This window comes from Leptonychotes weddellii, chromosome 11 (assembly GCF_054177405.1).
Source record: "Leptonychotes weddellii isolate Sample4059 chromosome 11, ASM5417740v2, whole genome shotgun sequence".
Classification (NCBI taxonomy): Eukaryota; Metazoa; Chordata; class Mammalia; order Carnivora; family Phocidae; genus Leptonychotes; species Leptonychotes weddellii.
Window position 1 is genome coordinate 75,757,599 of NC_138379.1, and position 26,011 is coordinate 75,783,609.

The 26,011-nt window shown below is 50.2% G+C and overlaps 1 protein-coding gene across 4 annotated transcripts in view; it reads left to right on the forward strand.

Annotated features, from left to right (window-relative positions):
* Window positions 1-26,011, forward strand: part of KIRREL3 (kirre like nephrin family adhesion molecule 3) — a 525,608-nt gene that overhangs the window by 385,195 nt on the left and 114,402 nt on the right. For all 4 annotated transcript variants that reach the window (XM_081799114.1, XM_081799115.1, XM_081799116.1 and 1 more), the window contains exon 2: window positions 18,929-19,006. In XM_081799114.1, the coding sequence (XP_081655240.1) occupies window positions 18,929-19,006 (78 nt within the window). The remainder of the gene's footprint in view (window positions 1-18,928; window positions 19,007-26,011) is intronic.

Genomic DNA, 26,011 nt, shown 5'->3' on the forward strand with positions numbered 1-26,011 from the left:
CCATAGCCAGAGTAGACAGAGGGTGCCTCAAGCCTGAAGAGTCCGGGGCTGGTTCTTCCTTGCTGGACTCAAGAGAGGAAGACAAAGCAGAGCAGTCCCAGGCCACACATGGCCCTGCTTGGCCAGGGTGCGCAGACACCATGCCAACAGCCTCGCCCACAGGAGACTCACCAGGAAGCCAGTGCATGAATGCCTGGAACCACATGGAACTTGATCTGGGCAAGAGGAAAGGAAATTCTGGCTCCACCCTCCACATTCACAGCCCTCCACAGTATGCCTCAGCTTCCCTTTCTAGATTTCCCTGCACAGACCCTGCCTGGTTGCCCCAATCCGTGCTCCCCCTTGCCCATTCCCACCCTGAACCTTCAACCCTCCTCAAACTCCTCCCTCCTCAAATGCTCTCCCTGCTCTCCTGACCGGTCCCCAGCATCCTATGCAGCCCAGTTCTAGTCTCACCTCCTCCATGAAGCCCTCCCTGGCCAGACCAGCACAGTGAATATTGGTTGCCCTTCGGGTATGCATCCTGCGTCCCAGCTGTGGGGACCCCTGGAGAGCTGAAATGAGCCCCATACATCTGTATACTTTATACTTTCAGCTTTCATCCAATGTTTGGCCTCGTCTGCATGTACTGTTTTTAAAGAATTCCGAGATCCAAGGAGACAGGCAGACAGATGCATTGAACAGATAACCTTAACACAGAGGTACAAAGCAGTGGAGGATCATGGGAGCAGATAGGGGGTCTCGGGACCCAGGTTACCAGCAATGGGAACCTGCAAGGATCATCCAGATCTAGGTGCAAATCCAGATGTTAAGAAAGACACAAAGGCTGTCCCGCTCAGGGAGTTGTCCCCATGGGGCCAAGGTTGCATGGGCTTCTGTGCTCATCCCCTTGTTTCCTCTGTCCCTGTTCTTCATGCTCCCTCTCTCCAGTTCTCCCCTCCTGCCAGCTTCCTGCTTCATCCGGTTCCCTGTATGGTTCATGAAAGAAGTTACTGGTTAAACAAGAGAGTGGGTCCTGGAGACCCTGAGTGCTTGGCAGCACAAAGCCCCAGTAGAAATCTAATAAGTAGATCAGAGGGATAAAAGCTCAGACAACAAGCAGGAGGATTTAAGGAAATGAGGATCTTCAGTCGCTGGTACCTGAGGAGGTCGTAATTGACAGAGCAGCCTTAGGTCCCCTGGCCCCGCATGGAATTTAAGAAATTGGATTTTATACTCACCTGTGTTTGGTAACTAACTACCCTCCCAAGTGATAAATTCCAAGGGCTCTTGGTGGAAATCACTAGAAGCCACACTGCCATCATCTGTTTGGTCTCTACCTGTTCATCTTCCGGAGCCATGGAGGGCTGGCAGGGACCTTGGTGAGCTCTGGCATAGACTTTCTCTGGCGACTGCTTCATAAAGGTGGCATCTGTTGGGGGACAGAGCCCGGGCTTCAGGCTCGATCCAGACCCAGTAGCCATGTGACCTCAGATAGTCATACCACTTTGCTACTCTCCCCAAAGGCAATGATGGAGTCTAGAACCCAGGAGGGATGGCCAGTTTCTAGGATGCTGATCTCCAGCCCCCTCCAGGGTCTTGCACTCACGGTGGTCCAAAGACGCCCAGATCTTCTCCTTCCAGAGGCCTGTGTTCCCTGGATCCTGCCCCCTGCCATCAACCCAACTGAGTGCAGAAGTCCAGAGACTGAATTTCTCTCGGGTGACATTTTGATGAATTTAGACCCAAACTCACTCAGCTTATTGATCCTAGAGAAAATGTTCATCCTTTAAAGACCACCCAACTGCATACTTAATCCATGTGCCACACACCGGGTCGATACGAAACGCTGCCAAGGCAAACATGATGCTGAGGACTTTATTGAAAGAGGACTCAGTGACATTCTAGTCCTCTCTTCCTTCCACTCCAGCAGAGCGCCCCCCACCATGGGGGCAAGTGTCCCCCCCGCCGAGGCTGAGAGGCAGTCAGCAGGAAAGCCGTAGGTTCTCAGCCTGCTCCGCTACCAACAATGTGCTGTGGGTCGGTGAGCCGGCCCGTTAGCCTCTCTGTGCCTCAGTTTTCCCATCTGAGAAATAGGAGGCAGCTGCCTCACCACTTCTTTGTGGAGGGAATGACATAACCGTGTGGAACAGCACCCAGCACGGGGTAGCTGCTCAGCAGACACTACTCCCCGTGCTTGGTTTTACAATCCCAGCACAGAGGACCTAATCTGTGGCTCTGAAGTCTTCTGCTCCTCAGCTGATTAAAAAGGGCCCTCTTGATGCGCCTCCAGAAACAAAGCACCAGGCAAGAAAGGAAACAAATTAACACGCCCCCACGAGCGTGTGCATCCACCCTCAGAGTAGCCCCATGCAGGGCCAGGCTGCAGGGCCTGACGCACACTACCACTCGGGTGAGGCTCCAGGGACAGCATTTTGCAGATGGAGATGCTGAGGCCTGGTGAGGTGTCCAAGTGATGCAACACTTTCTCCCACTAAGTGATGGGTAAGGGAAATGAACTAAATAGATGCTGTCTAAAACAGAAGCTTGGGAAAGCAAAAATTGTCTGTCTTGTTCACATGGTATCCATAGCAACCGGAACCCACTCATCGTGAGCTCTCAACAAATAGGGGATGAGTGACTGAGCGAGTGAATGATGAAGAGGAAAAAAATCAAAGATGTAAACCTGAATGACTTGACGCTTAACCACATAAGGCTGACCCACATCTGAGGCTGACTTATGGCACATTTCTGGAAAACAGATAAAAGGCCGATGAGAGCAGAAGCCGTACAGAGTCCTGTTCTCAAACCCCCAGATAAAGTCTTGGACCTGAGCCTTCACCTTGGCCCCCAAGGTTTGGAAGGGAACTAAGGTGCCAAATCAGTTGGCCATCTGTCAGACAGAAGGCTAGATCACCCCAGTCTGTTTGGTCCTTCATCCAATACAAGCACTTACTGAGTGCCTGCTGTAGGCCAGGCTAGGTAGGAGAGATGTAAAGATCTGTTGAGCTGGTCCCTGCCTCACAGTCACGAGGGTGGAGCAAAGGATAATAAGCCACCGTTTCATTCATAGAGAGTCTCATAGCAAAGCGAGTGCGAGGCATGGGGGTCCAGAGGAGGGAGTGCCCACCTGCAGGGATGGGTGGAAGAAGGAGTGGAGAGGGAGTTTCCTGAGGGGGTCTTGAACTAGGGGTGGGATGAGGTGTTGGAGGGCAGTGCAGGAATCCCCAGCAGAAGAACGACCAGGTCGCAGACACAGAACAGGAATCAGCAGGGCGCATTCTCAGACCTACTCAGCATGACCCTACCTGTGGTAGGGCAGAGGGCCGATCAGCAAGAGAGACTGGGGAGGAAGGTGGGCAATCATTCCTGCTGCTCAGGGCGCCCCCCAGGACGGGAAAGGCAAGGACGCAGCTCTGCAGCAGGTGGCTCTGGGGAAATGACTTCCCTCCTCAGAGTGTTCCTCTGTACAAGGGTGAATGGGGGACTCCTAAGTTCCCTTCCGGTTCTAACATTCTGACATTTCTGACTAATGCACGAGATCAAATATGTACACAAGACCAGAGGCATAAGAAAATACACAAAGAAACATGGGTAATCTAGTGCAAACAGTGTAAGAACTGAGTAGGTTGGAGACACGGGCAGTGCTTGAAATACGTGTGGACTCGTCCTTCTAGACCATACATCCTGGCTTCCAGAGCCCTGGTTCGTGCCCAGCATGCAAGGAAAGGGAGAGTTCCTAGCTGAGCCCCAGGGAAGTCTGGCCCTGCATGAACTAAGTGCCCCCAGTTGGCAGTACAGAAAGAAGCCTGGGAGAGCTGCTTCGTCTTTGTGTGGTGCCAGGGGCTAAAACGGGAGTTACACCTCATCCCACAGAGCTCCCGACACTCATGAAAAAAAATGCATTGGCAAAAAGTAGTAGGAGTCCTTCCATGGCCCTCAGTTCCCTACAGGCAGCTTCATTTCTGAGCTATGGTCATCAAGGTAGGGGTCATCTCAGACCCAACAAATCCTAAAGCTAGTGGGATCTTAGCAATCTTTTTGGTGAGACGCAATTAGTTTGGGTGGGGGAGGATCAACCCCTTTGACAAAACATGAAAGTCGCTGTTCTTTCCTAGAAGAATGAATGCAGACTCAGTTTTGTATGCATATTCAGAAGGGCATAAGAAGAACTGATGTAGGGCCCCTAGAGGCCCCCTCCGAGACACTAGGTTAAGTCTCCTGCCCTAGTTCAAGCTCTCTGTTCTGCAAATGAGGAAGTTGAGTCCCAGAAAGAGCAGGTGACTCACCCAAGATCACCCAGTGAATTAGAGCAGAGGCAGGTTCCCAGGAAAATCAGGCCAGCGTCTGCCCCAAGCAGGGAGGCATGCAGCAGGGCCCAGGATCCCTGGTGTCTGACACGGAGCTTGGTCCCTGCAGACATCATGGTTCCACTCTGGCAGGGAGCGCAGAGAAGAGGGGCAACCAGGCTCTGGCGGCCGGTCCCCAGAGCTTTCAGTTCCTGCTGCCTCCCCGGCCATGGCAACCAGCCCTCCACTTCGGAGGAAGGACTTGGGTGATGGCGTGCTGACTCAGCAGCCTCTGAGCCATCATTCCATAGAATGCTCCTTGGGGAACACTGTGGGGGGATGGTTCCTCACAGGACAGACACTCGGAGCTGCCCACCTCCCTCACCCCCATAGTGTGAACAGGAGATTTGGATTTGTGAGAGGTAAGATCCTGTACCTGGGGGCAAGGGGCAGGGACCAGGATTTAAGAGAACTCAGACCAGATTCAGGTCTTGGTTCTGCTGCTCTAGAGATGAGCTGCCAAGGGCAAAGGATTCAACCTTCCTGAGCCCCGTTGTCATCAACTGCAAAACTGGGATCATCACAGTGCCTCTTCACAGGGCAGGTGTAAGAATTAAATGAGATCACTTATACGAAGTGCTTAGCACCATGCTTGGCCGATACATGTTAGCTGTTTTGTCCCACTGCTGGGGGGAGCCCCAGGATAGTAAATCCTTATCTTCAGGATCTCACATCTGGTGACAATGGATAGGAAGAAATCCCCCTTCCCACTCTTCCAAGTATTTGCTTAAGATGCAGCAGGAGGCCTCCACAGAAGCACCTGGAAGAACTTGCTGCCATCAGCAGATGCTGCCCATGCAGAGGTTTTGAGTGTGCCCCCCGTGACGATGTTAAAGGCAAGTCAGTCGTGACTTTTCTGGAATGGTGGAGGGGCAGTCCTGCTAGGAGGTGGGAGACTGAACCGCCTGAACTATCAGGGCCATCCACCAGGCACGCTTCTCTGGCTGGACCTCGGCAGCCTCAGCTCAGTCAGTGGTCAGCAAAAACAGGACGAGACTCGGAGGGATGATGACCCACCTGAAACCACAGGTGGAGGCCCTTAGTCAGGCCCCATATGTGAAAGACCTAGAAGCCAGAACCAGGGTAAACAGGCCTCTCCTCAAATGTGAAAGCGCAGCCAGTGGTGTGCTGGTCAACCAGCGCTCGGGAAGGAGAGCAGGGGGAAGAGCCCTGATGGCAGCTTTGTCATTTTCCTTGCTGTAAATCCTCCCACCATGGCCAATGTGAGGTGCCAATGTGACATCACTGAATGCAGAGCTGGGAAGAGAGGCACACAGTCAGCTCTTCCAAACACGTCCTAGAGCCCCACTCCATAGCTGCAGACTCTGCCCCAGGACAGGACAAAGGCCTACATACAGTCCCTTGGGCTCCAGTCTGGCCTAAGTCCTTTCGAAGAGACCTAGCACCTTGCACTGAAGACAACTTCTTCCTTCTACTGAAATGAAACCTGCCTCCTTATAGTCCCCATCACCTGGTCCAGACTCGTTCCCCTAAAGCCCCGTGGTCAGTCTTTTCTCTTTCCTACTTCTACAACCCAGTTCTTCACCTGTGTCTCTTGTGGCAAGGCTTACAGACCCTTGCTGGCCTGGCACCCTCCTCTGGAGGTTGCTGGGTTTGTCCTGTGCCCCTTAAAGAATGGCTGGGCGCCTGGGTGGCTCTGTCGGTTAAGCGTCTGACTCTTGGTTTCCCTTAAGTCATGATCTCAGGGTCGTAGATTGAGCCCCATGTTGGACTCTGAGCTGGGTGTGGGGCCTGCTTAAGATTCTCTCTCCCTTTCCTTTTGCCCCTCCCCTTCTCTCTGGAAAAAAAAGAATGGCTTACAGAGTTGGGCACCTCCTTCCACGTGGGTCTGAGCAATGCCAGGTAGAACTTTCCATCACCGCTTGAACTGAACAAGAGGACCTTTATCTGAGTCTTTCTCTGGATTTGTTCTAATTCCTTGGTTGGTTTATAAGATTCCAATGGTGAACCTTAACCTTAACCTTCTTTCTAATCCAATACCCAGAACGTGCCCTGTGTTCACTCTGAGGTTATTCAATAACTGCTGGCCAGGTTGACAATGACCATTTTCAGGCCCCTCAGCTCCTCTGATTCTACAAAAGACCAGCCTTAGACCTACGCTACCATGAAAGCCAGGGCTGGTAGGCCCCCGTAAGACCACCAGGAGCCCACCCCTTTCCCGAGAGTTGGGCGTCACTGTCCGCTGAGCGGCTGTGGACATTGTCTTTACAACAGTAGAGGAGACTCTACTCAAACCAGAACCAGAGCCCTCAGGCTAAATTGCAGGCTTAGAGTATTTTATTCTTGGTCTGACTTTCAGCACACCGGTGCTCTTTATGATCATATATTATGTTGTTATTTTTGTGACTCTTGTCTGTAGGGAACTTACAATATGTCCAGCCTTTGTCCCATATATGTGGACAGGTCATAGGAACACACCTGTCCTCACCTTCCCCTCCAGCTTTCTGCACAAATTATCCCCAGTCTTCACTACAGCTCAGGAGTCTCCATTTCACAGACCGAGGAAATGAAGGTAGACACCTCAGATCAAAAGGCCACACTACTAAGGGGCACCTGGGTGGCTCAGTCTGTTAAATGTCCGACTTCAGGTTTCAGCTCAGGTCGTGATCTCAGAGTCGGGCTTGGTGCTCAGCAGAGTCTGCTTGAGATTCTCTCCCTCTCCTTCCTCTTCTGCCCCTCCCACTGCGCTCGCTCTCTCTCTTTATCAAATAAAATAAACAAATAAATAATCTTTAAAAAAAAAAATAAGGCCACACTACTGTGTGAGAAGTCCCAAGAGCTGTGGGCCCAATGGTCCAAGATTCCAGGCTCAGCCTCAGGAGCAAGGGGAGGACCTGGCTGTCCCATCCAAACCCTGTAAGCCAGGACAGCTGTGGACATCCTACTCCCCAGACCCCACAGTTTAAAGACTATTCTTGTGTTGGACCAGGTTATCTCACGGTATCCTCCAACCAGAGAACCTTCTCCAGACCAACAAGAGATATAAATCCTTCCGTAGCTCAGGCCTGGGCCACCAGCTTCCTTCACATGGCTATGACATCCTCTGTGGTCGGGACAGAGCCTGAGTCAAGGTCCCTCACAGTTTCTTATGGGCAAACAGGTCACAGACACACGTGGCCTGCCACTGCCCACATACGTTGAAACCTGTGAGTTCCCTGGCTCCAAGACAGACCAGGAATAGTCAATGTGGATGCAGGTCTGTTGTGGTACACCCATCCCTGCTCTGAGAAGTACTAAACGGCCCACAGATGATCCAAACAGCAGGTTGGTAGGGACAGGTAGGCAAGGGAGGAGGTGGCCAATGGTGGTGAGTACCATTTTCTCTTCAGAGGACATTTGTCTAAGGTGTCAGCTGGAGTCTAGAATTCCTTCCCATTCTCTCACTATAATACGGGAGCCTGTGCATTCTCTCTCTCTCTCTCTCGTACTATCCCAGCCATCCTCATCCTCTGCTCTGGTGGGGCTGCCAGACTGGATGACCCCGAATGGGGCCCCCTCTCTGGGATTCAGCTATTGATGTGTAGGGTTTGTGCAGTCCCTGGCATGCCTGATAGCAATCAGCCTCCCACTGGGATGGCCTTGTGCTGAGTAAACTTTCATGTTCTTATTAAGTCAAGGCTGGTGGTTCAGAATCACTCTGCTGCATCTGTTTGGGGTTGATGCCTAATCAAAGCTCTCAGGCTCTCCTTTGCCCCCTCATGCTGAAAGATTAACATTAAAGAGAAGAAAGGCGCTCTGATTGCTGCTGGGCTGCCAGTTTGGATCTGGAGCTCTGGGGAAGATGGGGAGGCTTGGTTTTACACCAAGCCTTGTGTTCAAATCCCAACTCGGCCATGAGCAGCTGCGTGACTTCAGGCAGTCTCAGAACCTCTCTGATCCTCGGTGACCGCCCTCTTTAGGAATGTCTCATGTCCTGTGAGGGTTCAAAGAGAACTTGTATCTGGCTTGGAAGGACTTCAAAGCCCTGTGGGTGTGTTAGCTGCTGGTACCCACTCACGATCTCGTCCTCTGACCCATGTTCCAGTCCCTCGGGAGCAAAGGTCTTCCATGGAGCTTTCTGGAATTCGCAGGCCTTCCATAAGGCATCTTTGGGCAAGAACAAGGGGGTAGAACCAGCCTGTGGCATTCACCCTAACCCTCTCCCAGAGTCATCCCCCAGCAACAGCTCACCCCGTCGGCCCTGCCCCTCCTGCCCCCGCACACCAAGTGGGAGAGACTGCATTTGCGCACCCTCATTTTCTTTTTTTTTTTTAAAGATTTTATTTATTTATTTTGACAGAGAGAGACACAGCGAGAAAGGGAACACAAGCGGTGGAGTGGGAGAGGGAGAAGCAGGCTTCCCACCGAGCAGGGAGCCTGATGCGGGGCTCGATCCCAGGACCTGGGGACCATGACCTGAGCCGAAGGCAGACGCTTAACGACTGAGCCACCCAGGCGCCCCTGCACAGCCTCATTTTCGAAGGCAAAAGAGACATGGTGCGAGGGCCTCCGTGTAGCTACATGGATAGCTAGATAAATAATTACTAAATAAATAAATAAATAAAAATAAACAAAGAAAGCCTCCAATGAGCTTGAATTGCTGCCGTGCTGAGAGGTAACTGGCAGATTCAATTTAATTATAAGATACAGGGTTGTAATGCGGTGTGTGAGGCTCAAGGAGGATTTCAGTTAATGGGAGGACAGCAGGGACTCCCTTGCCTTCTCCGCCGGCTCTTCTCCTAACCCCACCGCCTCCTTTCCTTCCTTGCCTTGTGGGCTGGGGCAGCGGCGGGAAGATCTGCCCTGCCCTGGAGGCCAAGGTCCAGCCTCACTCCTCTCTAGCCTCAGTTAGCAGGCCCAGGGCTGGGCCTAGTTCAGGATGCCCGAGAGGAGGGGCAGGGCAGGGAGGGGCTTCATGCTCCCAGCCCTGCCTTCTCCCATCCCCGTGAAGGTGTGCAGTCTCTGGAGGACACAGCCCCTGCTGTAAGGTAAGGTGTAGATACCGGACTGTGAAGAGACAACTCTGATTTATTTGCCTGGGAGCAAAAGTATGCCATCCCCTGGCCTGCCTCCTGTTCAGCTTTCTACCCAGAAAGTGGAAAGGCCATCCCCCAGCCCACTGAGGCTTAGCTGACCCTCTTCCAGCCGCAGGACCCTATAGTCAGCGAGCATGTGCTCTCTCTTCTGTCTCTGTCATACCATCCTCTGTTATGAGAGGCTGCCAGGTTGGATGGCCCTACACTCCGTACACTTCCCCAACTCCCAGGACATCGTTTCCCTCTTCCGCCCCCTTCCCTTGTTCCAGGTGAGAGCAAACGTCTGCCTCCACCCCCCCAACCCCCTCACCCCCGACCCCTGCTCTCTTCAGACATGGGCCCGAGGGCCGAGGCTGGCCCTTCCTCTCTGACTCCACTGATAAACGCCTTAAGGCCAGCTTGTGGCCCTTATGGGACTCTCTTGGTTAATCTTCAGCATTTATGCTTTTATTGAGGCCATAAATGGGTGACAAAGAGGTTTGCAAACCCATAAGTGAACAGTAGCCGCTCTCCATGTTTCCCTGCCCTGCCCCCACCTCCCTGTCTCCCCGGGAGGCAACCCAGCCTTCTCCAGGCATGGACTTTCCAGGGGCCTGGCCCCCACATGGACTTCTCAGCGCCCTCTGACCACCTGGCAGCAATGCCCATGACCCCAGTGGCCAGCACCCTCTGAACACATGTGGTCCCCTTCTTCCCACCTGGGTCTCTGCTGGTCACCTAGGCTGTGTGCTCAGCATCCAGATGACATCCCAGAATAATGGCACAGCCTGGGCTCTGGGATCAGATGAGCCTAGATTTTGGTCCTGGCTCCTACACTTCCCAGCAGCTGTGTGACTTCAGCTAAATTATTCAACTTCCCTGAGCCCGACCTATACAATGGGGCTAATAATCCATATTGTCAGGAATCTGTGTGAAGATTAAATCCATGTATCAGTTTTACATTCAGAGCATTTTATTGGGCCTCTACCTTCCCAAAAATCTGGGTCTCAAGAGAAGTGCAAGGGATGGGGTGGGGGTGTGCGGGGGTAAGGGGGGATTTTAAAGGCTTCCTTATGGCCCTCAGTCTTAGTCCTTTGGGCACTCTATAGGTCCTGAAAGAAAAAAGAGAAAAGAGATGCCCTCTTTCTGCCTGGCCTCCTAGCTGTGATTGACTGGCCATACCAGGAGGAGCCTCCCTAGGGAGAGGGCATAGAGCTGTCAAGCATCTGGTCCCATTCGAACATTACTCACCAATTCCAACTTTCTCTTAGGAAAAGTCTAAAAGCCTTGCAGGCATATGGCCTTCAGCAGTCCCTGTTCCTCACAGGATAAGTAGAGTGATGACAGGCCAGGGGGAGGAATGGCCTTCATGATCCTGTTTGTCTGTCATATTCCCTCACAGAGCGATTAACCCCCTGGGATCAGACATCTTAAACCAGAGATGGCTGAGGTAATCTTGTACATGTGATAAAACTGTTTCCGTAAAATTCTTCAACTAACATTATTAAACTTTCCCCGATCCCCTGCACCTCTCACAAAGATATTATACCAGTCATCCAAAGAACCTCACGCATAATCAGGTTTACCGGCTTCAACACTTACTAGCTGTATGACCCTGAGTGAGTTATTGAATCTTTTGGATTATCAGTTTCCTGTTTTATCAGATAGGAATAATAATAATACTTAAGAGAATTTTTATGATTAAAGAAGGTAATGCATGCAAAGTGCCTAACCCCGAGACTAATCAATCATAAGCAATCAGTAAATGGCAATTTAAATGGTGATGGTGAATTAAGTGAGCTTGGACCAGATGATACCAGCCGGTAGAGAGGGGGCAAGGCCAGGCTGCATCCAGCCCCCAGGGGGTGGGGTAGCCTATGTCCCAATTCCAGGGTGCACAGGAGTGTGGGAGAGCCTGCCAACCCTGGGGCTTGCACTGGGCACTTTACCCAAGTGGCCCAGAGCAAGGCCATGTTCTGAGTCAGTTGGTGGCCATGTTGGAATTCCAAGCGATGAGAGTTGGGAGAAAAGACCCCAGGCAGTGTCTGAGGGTAGAAGATGAGCCCAGCCTTCCATGAAAAGAAAGATGACAAGAGCCAGTCAAGGTCTCAGAGAGCCAGCCCGGTGGGCTGAGACTCAGTTGGTGAGGAGCGTATCTTCCAGAGAACTGAGAACAGAGCGTGGCAAGGTGCATCAGGCATGCTGTCAGGCAGACAGGTGGACTCAAGTTTTGCCACTCAATAGCTTAGGGAGCCTAGGTAAACTCCTTAGCCCTCTAAAATGTCCATTTCTTTATAAAGAAAGGGAAGAATAGTAACACCTGTCTTTACAAGGTCCGTGTGAAGGGGAAACAAGATGAGAAAAGTAAAATGCTCATTGCTGCTCAGTAAATGGCTGATGGGTCTTGACCACAATGTAGAGAGTCAGGCCAGTGGAGCAGGAATCTGGGGAAGCCAGAGGAGTGATGACCACACGGGCACCAGACTTTCCCGCAGGTCCGTGAGGTCTGGGGCCAGGGGCAACATAGACAATCATGGGCCCCACAGCTGGTGAGGAGTTGCTGACAGACGGCCCGCCTTGGCCATCGGGTGGATAGCGCCATGCTAGCCAGTAAATGGAGGGCAGGGGCAGGCGAAGGGCTTCCCCAGTGTCAGTTCTTGCCATTGGTGCATGAAGCTGCATGTTCCTTACCATCAGGTGTCTGAGAGAGCTGTGCTCCCTGCAGAAGCAAGCAAAGGTGGGCTGGTGGTCACAAAGACTCTTTGGAATTATCACAATGATTGTTAACCCTTCTTAAAGGAGGGGAAGCCCACTTGAGCTTTTCATGTAATTCATTATTTTAAAAACTTAAGACGATAGCTGTTTCAGGTTTCTCTTACAAGAATTTAATTGGGATGTAATAGCATAGTTAATTAAATACAAATCAAAAAAAATACAAATCAATAATTTAAAACAACTAATAGATACTTAATATGAATGGGGGAAAACTTAGTACTAATATAATTAACTCACATAGGTAATGAAATAACCATTATGTCTTTACAACAATGTAAAGTTTATAATTCTTTAATAAACTTAGAGTTAGCAAGCAATGAGAGTCAAAAATTATGAAACAGGTATCATTGGGCTATTAAACATTTATTACTTGTCCTGGAGGGCCAGAGCCAGACACTAGTCAGGATTAATAAACCTTTGCTATTCCTCTCTTCAGGCCTCTTTACTAGAGAGGTTGATCAGAAAACTGTGATCTCTGCATGATTTATGGGCATCGTTATGGCCTGGGATGTGAACTATAATGCTGCAAACAGGATGAAACAGAATTAAAGCAGAAAACAGGAGTTTAGGGGCGCCTGGGTGGCTCAGTCAGTTAAGCATCTGCCTTCGGCTCAGGTCATGATCCCAGGGTCCTGGGATCGAGTCCCACATCGGGCTCCCTGCTCAGCAGGAAACCTGCTTCTCCCTCTCCCACTCCCCCTGCTTGTGTTCCCTCTCTTGCTGTGTCTCTGTCAAATAAACAAATAAAATCTTTAAAAAAAAAAGAAAAAAGAAAACAGGAGTTTAGCAGAATCAAGGTGAGAACTTTCCTAACGTGACACTCTGGCATCCCTGTGATGGGCCAGGCATCCTGGCAGAGGGGCTTTTGATGGCCCATCACCTGTGAGTCAGGCCATCAGAGCGGACACCCAACAAAGGCAGACCCCCAGAGAAATCTCCAGCCTTCAAGGTCCTGGGGGAGGACCACCCCAACACCCGCAACTCCTTTTCCTCCTCGGGGCTCCTGCAACAACTGTGGCTGTGCATGTGGAAATAACTCGCGTGCTGCTCGTGACCCTCTATTTTCCTGAACTATTGTGTTTGATTTTTGTTCACCTCTTCTCAAGTATATGCCTTGCAGAGTCAACTGGACTATGATCTCATTGTGAAGGGAAGCTGGCCTTCCGTGTTTGTGTCTTGTGCATGGTAGGGTCTCGATGGGCTGGTTGTGTGCTGGTTGTGCAGGGCTGGTACTAACACCGTGGCAGAGTCTACCCAACCTACCCCACTGCTTTTTATGTCATTCATTACATAACGAAGAGGTCTACAGACCAAGACATCTGCGCTCCGAGGTCAGTAAAGCTGATTACAAATATATTTCTTCAGATCTAAACTCCTGCTCATGTCATCATCCCGGACCCCTTCACCTGGGAACCCCATCATCTCAAACACAAGAAGTCCAAAAATGCACCTTATCACCCCATGCCCGAACTTACTGCCTTGGTCAGTTACTTCTGACACAGACACTACCCTTCTCCTGTTCTGCCCGACTAAATCCACTGTGGTCATCTGCCCCCTTCCTCTGCTTGAGCCACTCTGTCACTCAGCCCATTGTCTCTTCCCCAGAATGTCTTTCAGATTCATCACTTTCTCTCCATCCCCGGCACCTTAGCCTTGCTAAGGCCACCCACCTGGTTGGCCTTCCTGACACGCTTCCTCTTCCAGCCCTTCAGCTTGTGGCTACCAAGCTAGCCTCCAGAGAATGCCACCCAGAAGTTCGTTATATCACCTTGGATGAGTCTTCCCTTTAAAGAAGGGGGAGGAGGAATCTGACAGTCCCTAACTCCCAATCTGATATTTTGTTTCTGTTTCTTGCACTCACCCTTATCAGCTACTTGATCCTGGGCACCCTTCACCAAGTGCCTCTGATTTTCATATTAACCATGAGCGGAGGGTCTTACTCTCTGTATCCACATTTTATAAATAAGAACATTAAAGCACAGAGAAGTCCTGAGCGTCGCTCACTCTCATGTGCTGGAGCCAGGCTCCAGCCAGGACCGATTGTTTCAAAACACACATGGCCTCCCTGTGACTCCAGCCAGGTCCAGCTGACGCCTTCTCCATATGGTCTCAGGAACCATCTGGTGAGCTATTTGCAGCCCCTCCACCACTCTCCTGTGTCAAGGTGGCAGGGAGATAGAGGCTCTGAATGTCCCACTGAGGAAGCTCAGGGTCCTTGCACTTGCTCTCTGATCTCAGACTGTCTTCAGAGAGAGGAGACAGAGAGCAGATGTCAGTCCAGCATGGCTCACCAGGAGGATGGCAGGCATTGAACAACTGCACTCTCTTGTCCGGGCTTACCCCCACCCATCCGTCATCTGCACAGTGCTAAAATGATCTTTGTAAGATTTGAGTCTGGCCTGTGGTTTCCTTCTGAGATCTGTGAGAGAAGAATCTGTTCCAGGCCTCTCTCTTGGCTTGTAGACGGCCGTCTTCGTGTTCATATGGCACCCTCCCTCTCTATGTGTGTGTCTGCCTCCAAACTTCCCCTTTTTACGAGGACACCAGTCACATTGGCTCCAGGCCCCCCTAATGGCCGTTTTAACTTGATTATCTCTGTCAAGTCCTGATCTTCAAACAAAGTCACATCCCGTGGTACTTCCACATGTGAATTGGTGGGAGAGACATAGTCCAACCCAGAACAAGGGCCCAGCCAGGACTGCCGACCTGTGTCCTCTATTGTCTTGATTCATAGCATCGGCAGCCCTGGGATCGCAGACCTTACCCTGAGAGCTAAGCTAGAAATCAGACCTGGATTCCAGCCTGGGCGCTGTTACCAGCTAGTGTTTTGGCCTTGAACTGTCCTTTTACTTCTCTGAGCCTCGGTCCCTGAAACCAAAATGGAGGAAATAGACCATTCTTCCTCACCTACTTCACGGAGCTACTGTGAGCCTCTAATAAGGTAGTGAATATGACAGCATGGTGAAAAACCAAGAGTCCTGCAAATGTGAAGTAATAGGTTATTACTACTAAGAATAAAGAAATCCTAAGGCTAGGAAAAGTCCCATCTTCACCCTGTGAAACTGAAGGAAAAAGTTTCCATTTATAAAGTCGTCCCTTTTTATTCCTCCCAGAGGAAATCTCACATTTCCTAGACTTCTCTTCCAATGAATTACAACTTTCATTCACTCGGCAACCACCCTCCCTTAACTTACTCCGTTGTGCAACGCCTCAGCCCACCTGATTTGATTCTGACCTAGGGGAGGGGAGAGCGGGTCATTACCCAAGAGTCTGTGGTTGACCCTCTCATTGAATCAGAAGACTGTCCCTGAGCTCCTGCCAGGTGCTAGGCACTGTGCTCGGGACCAGGGACTCAGAGCTGAAAACAGCACAATCTCGACCCTTCTGTTGCTCAGAGTCTAGAGACTATGAGTTCCTAGGGTGCGTACCCTTCTCCCCAAGAAACATGCGCTTTCCCCATAAATGTTTCCTTGCACAGTAGTATTTCTTAAGCCTTTCCTCTCCTCAGACAGTGCCCTCCCCACCCCGTCTGCAGGTGACCCTGGACTTCTTTGCTGTGAACTTTCCTTTTAAGTCAGGATGACTCGATTCACGTTCATCATTTTCCATGGACACCTTTGGTGTGTCCGGTGGTTCTGCTACTGATAAGTGCTCAGCCAAAGCCTGCAGCCTCAAGGTTGCCATGGAGAAGACCCTGATATCTTGCTGTTAAAATGGGCATCTGTGATCTGACTCCACCTTCGGTCCCAGTGCCTTGTGACAAGGACGGTGGCAGCCTGGCGCTGTCTAGCTCACAAAGTGAAAGATCCCTGTTCTTTGTGTCACATTCTATCATCTCTCCCCTAGGAGCCTGGTTAGTCTGGCAGGGTAGAGATGCCCCAAGACATAGTGGTGACCTCCTGCTTCCCCCGGGCCCTCACTCTTCTCAGTGCCTTTGACAACACACCGCCTCTCCACCTAGGTTTCCACAGTCTCCTCCCCTCCCCCACTTCAGGCCCCCTGGCCTGCTTCCTCATGCAGACCCAGTGACTTCTAATTTAGCTCTGCAAATCTCTGCGAAGAACATCCCAAATTTCCGTATGTGGATAGATATCTAATTCTCACTTCACTAATTCTCCAACCTGCTCACTCTTGCAAAGATCCCAGTGGCTTCTCCCCACTTCTCGGTAAGGACTGTCGGAGAGCTCTCTCACTCACTACATTTCTGCAATGTGCTTGTTAGCGCCTCATAATACAGCTGCCTAAATAATTAAGACTAACCCACACGTGTCAAATTAAATGAGCCAAACACGTTAAGAAATTGCTCATCCTCCATTTCTTTTGTTAACCAGGTTTATAAAAAATTCTTTTCCTGCTCATTTGCAAAAATCAAACGTGGTCAGTGAGACTCTTACTTATAATGAGTGTACATATGGCCTCTTTCCCCGGGCAGCCACCCTGGGGGCAACCCATTCTGTGACATAGGATGGGTTGAGTTGGAGTGGCAGAGACAGCCAACACAGATGATCTGGATTCAACAGGTCGACCCCGCTTTCTAAATGCCTAGGACAATTATGCCCCCTCCGTTTCCCTGAGAGCCTGGGGGAGGGGGGCTCCAGCAAAACCAACCAGAATGTTTGGCCTAAATCCATCCAGCATCTTCTGCTACCCCCGCCCCGTGCTTCCCTGGGCTCGATGCAGGAACCCCAGTTCCTTTTCTCATTAGGAGTCCCTGCTGATGTGCTTTAGATGGGCCTAAGAAGTCAATGGAAAATATAATAAGAACCGTCAGCAGTTGTATGGTTCTGGCAATGAACAATGCTCCTGCGATTATAATGGGCTGGTTAACGCGGCCCGTTGTCAGCATGCCGAGGCTTCTCTATAGTCTGAGTCTCAGGCAAGAGGCTATTGTTCGCGGGAGCTCGGGGCGCCTCCTCACAGCTTGTATTTCCGCAGGCCCCCTCCTGGCAGGCTGCATTCCTGCCTCTTGAAGGTGGTTGTTAGAAAGAATCCACAAATATAGTAAGTAAACATCAAAGGGGCTTTGATCCACAGGGCCCTCAACGGAGCAGGAGCCCTTGAAGAAAGGGCCAAGGCCTTGGATGAGGGAACTTAACATCGTCAATTTGGGCGCACAAGATGTAAAGCTGTTTGAAGTGAGGTTGGCTTGGCCGTGCCTTCAGATGAGCGCACGTGGAGGGGACGGAAGAGAAGTGAGCGCCTTTGGAAAACGCACGCTCAGATCTGCTTCTCTGCTCTTTACTGATAGTTAATAAACCCCTTTAAAGAATCGGGAGATCAAAGCTAGCAACCTCCCAGGGCCATGGCATTCTGCCACCGCCCCGCCACACTTTGTTTTTCTCTAGGGCAAGAGCCCCTAAGCTTGACTTATCTGTCTTTCACGGGCCCTTTCATCCTGCAATCCATGGAGGGTAGACCCTGGGGGACAAGAGGTGCATGGAGAGGTAGGGAGGGGAAATAATCTCACCCTGTCTAAGCTCCAACAGCATAGCTGCTAACGGGCCAGGGCTCCGAGAAACACCAGTGTCACGGGAGGAGTTGCTGTGATGCACCACTCAGTGGGACCCTCCTTCCCTGCAGGACCCATGGAGGGAGCCCCTGGGTGCCCAGAAAGCGTGGCAAGCCCCGGGAGGGGGTGCAGTCACATGCCCTCTTCCAGAAATCCTACCCCTTGTCCATTCACCATGGCAGCTGTCGAGCTTGTATGAGTCCTAAGCAAAGAAGTGGGGGCAGGGAGTCTAAAATAATCCTGGGAGGTCACTTAGCATCTTTGAACTTGGGATTTCTCATCTGCATAGCATGAAGAGCAATAACCTGTCTGCCGACCTCAGGGGGGTGTTGTGGGGGGTCAGAAGAGGAATTTGGTGTAGAATGGCTTCAAAACCCACAAGGTGCTTAAGACAGACCAGGATTAGAGGATAAATACCGGCGAGGACCTCCTGCCTTTTTGTGAGGCAGACGTAACTCCAGCCTGACACCCAAGTACAAGGGGCACCCATTTATCAAATACCGTGGGAATAAAAAAAAAAAGTCTCTTGCATTTGCTACCTAGAATTGCTGTTCCACCTTGCTTTTCCAATTGTGTCAAAGTCTTGTGGGACCAGAATCTACACCTTGTGTCTCTTAGCCATCCCAACTCCTGTGCTCCACATTCAAGTCCACACCTCATAAATACTTGAGGATGGCACCGCCTTGTGCCTGAATATGAGAATGTCCAGGAATCCCCAGACCCAGAAACTCACTCTCTCCCAAAAAGTAGACTCCTCTACCTCCACTCCTGTGTCTTCTCCCAAATTCACCCAACCACTTCTTCATTCCTCTGAACCACCCTGCTCTGTGTCTGGTTGCATTGCTCCATCCTGGACACCACTAGCTGGACTCTGCCTCTCCTTTGGCAGGTCTGACCACAGTCCCAGCATGAGGTGGATATAGTCCCCAAGCCTGGGATCTATAGAGCCTCATTAACCTATAGAGTAGTGGTTATGAGCGTGGACTCTGGAGCCATACTGCCTAGATTCAAACTCCTGGTTTGCCGTCAGCTAGCTCTTCCATCTAAGACTGCCTACTTAATACATCTGTAAATGGGGATGATATAAAATGGAGATAATACTGGTATGCACCTCATAGGGTTATTGTGAGAATCAAGTGAGGAATTACCGGCTTAGTAGGATGCCCGGATCATAGCAAGTGCTATGTAAATGTTACATAAGTAACCCTGTTTATGAGAGCAGCAACTTCATACCCACTGCGAAGGGGTCTTTACTGACACCTGATCCATTCCCCACTCACTCACCTGTGCTTTTCTTCCAGAGCTGGGCCTCCAGAAGAGAGGATGCTGTCTGGTGCTGGGCTACATGGCCAAGGACAAATTTCGGAGAATGAATGAAGGTCAGTGAGAACCTGCCCACCCTCTTGGGGGTAATGTGGAGGGTGGAAGCTATGTCCTGCAACTCTGGTACCAGGAAGAAGAACCTGGGGCAGTGGACAGAGCCATTTGATTTCCATGAAGTTCTTTATCTAGAAACGTGGGGAAGAGTAGCTAATGCCTGAAACACAGTATGCTGATTCGTAAGCACTTTTCCTCATGCTATCTTCCTAACCTTTTGTGTCCTCTATTTCTTTTCCTCTCTCTTCCCTACCTTTGTTCCCCAACCACTCACCCAGTACAATTAAATCTGCTTCTATTATCTTTTTTAATCCAGACCTCTCTACCTTTCTCTTCAATCATTCACATTTTTTGAATGCCTATTGAATAAACAGCCCCTTACAGGGCACTTGGGAAAATCCTGAAGAATAAGGCAGCGTTTTTGTTTTCAAAGAACTAACAATGGGAAATCTACCCTCTTTTCCAACTCCACTGGCCCTACCTCTCCCTCTTACTCATGGGCCATTCTGCCTTCGTTTTGCTCGGGGTCTTTCCTCTGAGGCTTGACTGGGTCACAGGAGGTGACAGGAAGGTATTGACATTGATATGGAGGCTGGGAAGTAAACGGAGTGCTGTCACTTGTGGGGCTGCTATAATAAAGAGCCAATCCCCTCGTCCCCAACCATCTGTCTCCGTGCAGCTAATAACCCTCTCCATCAGATGCCACAGACTGTTTGTCAGGATTCAAAAGTAGATAAACAATGGCTGGGGATGCCATTTATTCATTAAAGTCAGACAAATGAAGCTCTGGCTCTCCACCAGCTTGCCATGAGCCAGACCCCTCCCCTCCCAAGGCCCAGAGCCCCTGTACCCTCATTCCCATTCCAGGCATGGAGGAGGCAGCTCACCTGTACCACTGCTATCCCCAAAGTTACACCAAAGTTCTGATGCCCTCTTCCCATTGCTCCTCAGCTGACTCTTCTCCTAACCCACAGTCCATGACACCGGTACCCCCACAGGCTCCCCAGACTTAATGCCTTGCCAGCTATAGGTTTGTGGCAAGCACCCATCAGGGTGACAACTTGACAAGAGTCAGGCCAGCACAACTAAGTGCAAGGAGTAGCCCCTCCTTCATTTTGCAGCCCATCTGTGTGAGAAGGCTGCAGCCTCGAGAAGGCACTTCTCGTTTGCAGGAGCCCCCTGGCTGAGCACAGCCAGGGTTAGGGGCTGCACTGTCTGCATCCTGACAGCTGGTCTTCCTCCCTGACTTGTCTCTTGCTCAGCCTACCTCCTCCCTTCCCAGCACCACCTGTGTGAGAGGGCTAGGCAGTAACTTCTAATTTGTGGGAATTGACAGGGTACCTCTGTCCGTGGTGCTGAATGGACACATTCTCTTGCTGGCATTGCTCATTAGAGAAGCTGAAAATGAGGTTCATGGGGATTGGGGAAGCCAAAAAGTCAGGAGCTGGGCTGGATTTGCAACCTCAAGCTCCAAGTGTCTGACGGCAGTAGAAGGATACTGACTCCAGATCCTGGGGCCTAAAAAGAATCCTATCACAAGTCTGATGAACACGTTTTAACACCCCCACTCCAACCAACCTTTCACAAGTGGCCAGGGGAGGGATATATTAGTCAGCTCAGGCTGCCATAACAAAATACCTCAGACTGAATGGCTCAAACAACAGAACTTTATTTTCTCACAGTTCTAAAGACGGGAAGTCTAAGATCAAGGTACCAGCATGGTCAGGTTCTGGTGAGAAGCTCTTCCTTCTCCCCGTGTCCTCACCTGACAGAGAGAGAGAGAACAAGCTCTCTGGTGTCTCTTCTTTAAGGACATTCATCCTATCAGATCAGGGCTCCACCCTTATGACCTCCTTTAATCATCATTACTTTTGTAAAGGCCCTATCTTGAAATATAGTCACGTCGGGTATTAGGGGCTTTAACATAGAAATGGGGTCTTGATGCATTTGCCATAGCAGAAAGTTGTAATGGTAATACTGACCCAGGGATTAAGAAAATGGTAGGAAAAAGAAATTTAATATTAAGTGGGGAGTAGATATTGTTTAAGTAAAGAGGGAAGGAAGGGAGTCGGGAGGGGACTATAGGAGGACTTGGAACCAAGACCAGGATCTGATTACTTCTGAAGACAGTTAGCTTTACTTTCTACTACAACTAAGCTAAGATGGCCTTTTAAAGATTTTTTTTGTTAAAATGGGAAGATACCAAACAATGCCCATTCTCTCTGAGCCCCTTCTCCAAACACATGCAGTCCACACCAATGTGTCATTCCTTTCAGCTGACTATGGTTGACTTGGTTAAGAATGAGTGATCCCAGGTGCCTTACCCCTTGCCAAAATCCTCCCCCTAGAGTAGATTCATTAGTAATAAAGCAAGGTATTCAGAAAGAGGGAGGGAATGGAGGCAATGGCCATAGCCAAGGGGTAACAGAGCAGCTAACTCCCCACCCCTGCCTCCCTCTTGGCATGTGGCTGGCTCTCACCCCTCCCAACTACCCCAACACAGATTCATGCACATGCACACAACCACACACCCAGGAGCTGCTGCTGGGTAAACAAGGAGACGAAGAGGTGGCAAGCAAGCTAAACCACCATAGATGATGAGTTACAAACCTCAACTAGCAAACAGGAGACCAGATAGGAGGCAGGTGAGACAGTGGGGCAGAAGGAGAGATGCATATGGTGGGTTGGCTCTGGCTCTGGAGGGTGGAAGGCACAGGAGGAGAACCGAAAGGACCTGCAGGGGGTGAAGGATCCTCTACCCCCACTCCAGCCAGTCCTGCGACCCCAAGTGCCACATTATACATGTGTTGCTCTCTCAAAAAATCACAAGCCCAAACTCCAGCATGTCTGCAGATAAGAAAAGGCATCAGCGAGCATGGGGAGCTATTTTATGGTTTATAATTATCTTGTACCAATACTCAAAATAATTATAACTTCCACATATTAATAATTGAACTGGAATAGCAGCCATGATATAGATCAAGAAACAGAAATCTCTGTCCACGCTGCACTATACACCTAGGTATAAATTGAACAATTGGTAAAATAGTAAAAAATAATTTTCTCCCAGATGCTGGAATTAGTGAGATACTGGAACAATTAGCTGCTTCTTCCATTAAAGATAAGGTGGTAATCATTATATTTCCAATTTAGAATAAATATAAAAGACCTACTTGTTCTGCATTAAGGCATATTTGTTCTGTTTAACAGTATCTAATAGGATGTCTGTCACCTGGGGAGAAGTGGTCCCCTATTTCATCCATTTCCCTGTTAATTTGGTATATTTTTATTTCCCTCTTCCTCCTCCTGCCCCCTGCTCCTTGCTACGTCCCCCCAAAAATAAATAAATAACAGCTCGAGAAGGAGCAAGAGAAAAATAATGAATGAACAGGAGTTTTATAGATCTGGGGTTTATCATAAGCTAGAGTAATCACAATTGGTGCTGTTAAACTTCACAAAGCAATAAAAAGAAAGCACTATTCAAAGGTCGTTTAAGGAGGCATGTGATAGTCAATGAGAGGTTTGCTGTATTCGGGAGCGCTTAATAGCTTCTCGGATAGAATCAGCAGCATTTGCAGGAATAGAGGTGGTGGGTAATGTGTGTGTGTGTATGTGTGTGTGTGTTCTTCTATTTGGACTCAACACATCTGAGGCCTCAAATGGAGACACAAACAAAAATCAATGAAGGGCAGACGAGAGAGGAAGAAATAAAGACAGATCAGGCATAAGAGTATCAGGCGTGTTTGACATAATTGTCTTCATGTGATTACACGATGCTTTAAATAGGAACTGCTGGAAAGAAATCATTTATTTATTCATCAAAAGTTCATTGAGTACCTACCATAAAAATAATCCCAATTTTCATAATAAATGCCAGACAGTGTTCTAAGCACTGGAGCTTTCCAAGTAAATAAGACCTAATCCCTGCCCTCAAGGAGCTCACAATTAAAACACACAGGTACGCCTCCGTGTTACTGTCACTCCACGAAGAAATCCTGCCCAACCACCTTACCTGAATTAGACACCCCTCTTCCCGCACCATGATGCACCATCGCGGCAACTAGCTGATTTATTTTGTGGCACTTATTCTAACTGGTGATCATTGATCAGACTGTCCCATCAGGAAGGCAAAGATGCTGCTCCCTCCTTTCCTCGCCTATCCCTGGGCCTGAGCCTGGTGTCTCACACATAAGGAGTAGTCAGTCAATTTTAATTTACATAATTAATTAGTGCTCCTAGTGACAACAGAGGAATGCACAAAGCCATCCACAGATGCAAGGTGGGTCTTGGGAAAGAACCATCAGGCAGCACAAACCAACGTGGAGCATTGCACACAATGAGTGTGCCCATCTCCAGCAATTCCTTAAGTCTTACCTCTCAGCCTCTCCTCCTATTCTGGGACACTAGCACCTTCCTGGAGGCTGGGGCCCAAGCAGGTCAGCAGAGGGGAGGGCCCCACAGGTAGGTCTCCCTCCCTTCCACACCAGCTCTCCTTCCTCACCCCATCTACTGCTGGGCCACATTCTCGGGGCATCTCTAGACAGATACATCCCACCAGACCTACCAGGGGAACTGTTTCCACTGTTTCCTCATCCTACCCACCCACCGCCCCCAAACACACATCCCTATATTCCCTTCCCTTTTCCTAGCTCTTCTCAATTACCCAGTTTTCCTGGAGATCCCAGAACCATTCACCTTCTCAATGCACATTGCCTGCCCGGGGCTGATCTTACTCACAGGTTCTCACATGGTATCTGGTGAGCGGCTCTGCCTGCCCCCATGTTAGAACTTCAACAACCCTAGCAGTTACAGTGCAACCCGCCAACTCAGGGAGGCCCAGAATCGATGAATGACTTGCCTCAGGTCAGTAGGAAGTTGCCGGAAGAGCCAGGACCACATTCCAGGGCTCCTGACATCCGGTCGGTCCAGTGCTCTTGGAATTCTAAAAGAGGAGGCTCAGACCATGAACAGAAGGGAAGCCGGTAACACTTCAGCATGGTTTAGTTTGCAGAGCAAATGCAGAGCGAGTGGCAGGGGTTGAGGGAAGAGGAGACCGAACACAGAAGGCTCCCAGTGGCGTGGGAGAAAATCACGTGGGAGTGAGAGACCTAGGCCAGGGAAGATCATTTCTCAGGAACCAGAAAATTCTGTTAGCCCCTAGGACTGTTGAGAAGGGGAAATGAGGAAGAGGATATTGAATGGAGCAGAAGGAGGCAGCACAGCCCTGGCCTCCCTTCCTGGCAGCTTTCTGAGGCTGAGGTGCGCCTGCGCACAGGGGTGCCCTCTCAGGCCACACATCTGGAGGGGCGGCAGCTTTCCCGGACCTTCCGAAGCACAGCTCAGAGAAGGGAGAGCAGAAATGCCTTCCAGCGCTGTGGTTTTCATCTTCCCGAGAAGAAACAAATGCAAGTGATTAGTCAAGGCAGCTTCTGTTCACTGGAGACCTCTGGGCCTCCTGGGGAGGGGCTCGAGCACCCAGAAAGGAGAAAATGGGATCCACAGCTGGCAGGCCCCCTACAGGCTCTTCCATGCCATGCCCCGCAGCTGCTGGGCTGCACCATCCTCCTAGTCCAGACTCTGCAAGCACACCTCCATCACGATGCCTGTCCTCGCCTTTCACCCATGTGCGGGAGCCAGAGCTCTGGGATGATGGGGACCCAGGCACCTGCAGCAGCTCTGGACTTCTTAGGGTGATGGCATGGAGTCTATCCTTTCTTTCTGCACCCCTGTTCCCCAGTCCACAGAAATGAGTCTAAAACGTCCCCCTGTTTCTTGCCTCTCCCCTAACAGAGTTGATAAGAGAAAGAGGTGCTCCATCAGCGTAGTGCAAGGAGCACCTAAAAGTAAGGAGCCACCTGTGTGACCTTGGGCAAGTCCCTGAACATCCAGATGTCAACCTTCTCGTGTATGAAATTTAAATAATGTTGGATACATCTGTAAGCCTTTAAAATGGGATGATTCCAAAATCTATCTTGGCTCGGGGCACCTGAGTGGTGCAGTCAGTTGGGCATCTGGCTCTTGATTTTGGCTCGGGTCGTGATCTCGGGGTCCTGGGATGGAGCCCTGTGTCGGGCTCCGCGCTCAGTGGGGAGCCTGCTTGAGGATTTCTCTTCCTCTCCCTCTGCCCCTCCCCCTGCTCACTCACTAGTTCTCTCTCTAAAATAAATGGATGGGAAAATCTTAAAAAAAAAAAAATCTATCTTGGCTTTCAACACCTGACCCACACCCTATACTCACCACTCATCCCCTAATTTTAAATGCTTTGGTCACCGAAGGAACCAATACCAGGAAATTGACTGACAGCCTTACTGAGAAGGCAGATCTGTTTCTTTTTCCCGTCTGCCCTCTGAGAGTGAATTCAGGCCCATGACGGTTGTCCCCTGGGGGGCAGTGAGGGAGTTGAGCAGATCTAGGGGACATGCTGTGTTTTTTATCAGAGCAGAGGGGCAGCAGGGACCTGATGTGGCAGAGAATGGGTCCGATGACCCGTGAGCCCTCTGACTGCTCTGACTCCTCTGACTGCTGCAGCCGTAGCAGGCTGGCTTTCGCTAAGGGCTTTTAATTTCCAGAGACATTCCTTCACTGCCTGCAAGAGTCCCCAGGACATTAGCTAATACTGTCATTTTGTTAGCTGGGGCTTTGGGGTGCATTTTTTTCTTATTTCATTTTTCTTACTGATGTGTTTTCTTCCACTGGGGCTGCAAAGCTGTTATTTGTATAACGTCCCTGTTTATTATTTATGGCAAGACACAGATTTCCAGGGCACTTTATGATTGTTATTTAATTCACTTGGCGTCTTGGAACAGGGGGCCCGCCATTTCCATTCTCCTTCCATGATCGGATAGAGAATTCCGGAGTCTTTCCCGGGCCCCATTCTTCCAGCCACCATTCCTACTGGGAAACCTGCTTATCTAAGGCAGGCTGGGGGCGCCTTGGCCACAGACCCTGCCAAGCTCCTTTTTAAACTTTCTTTTCTCTCCTACCCGTATCCAGTCCTCAGCAAGACC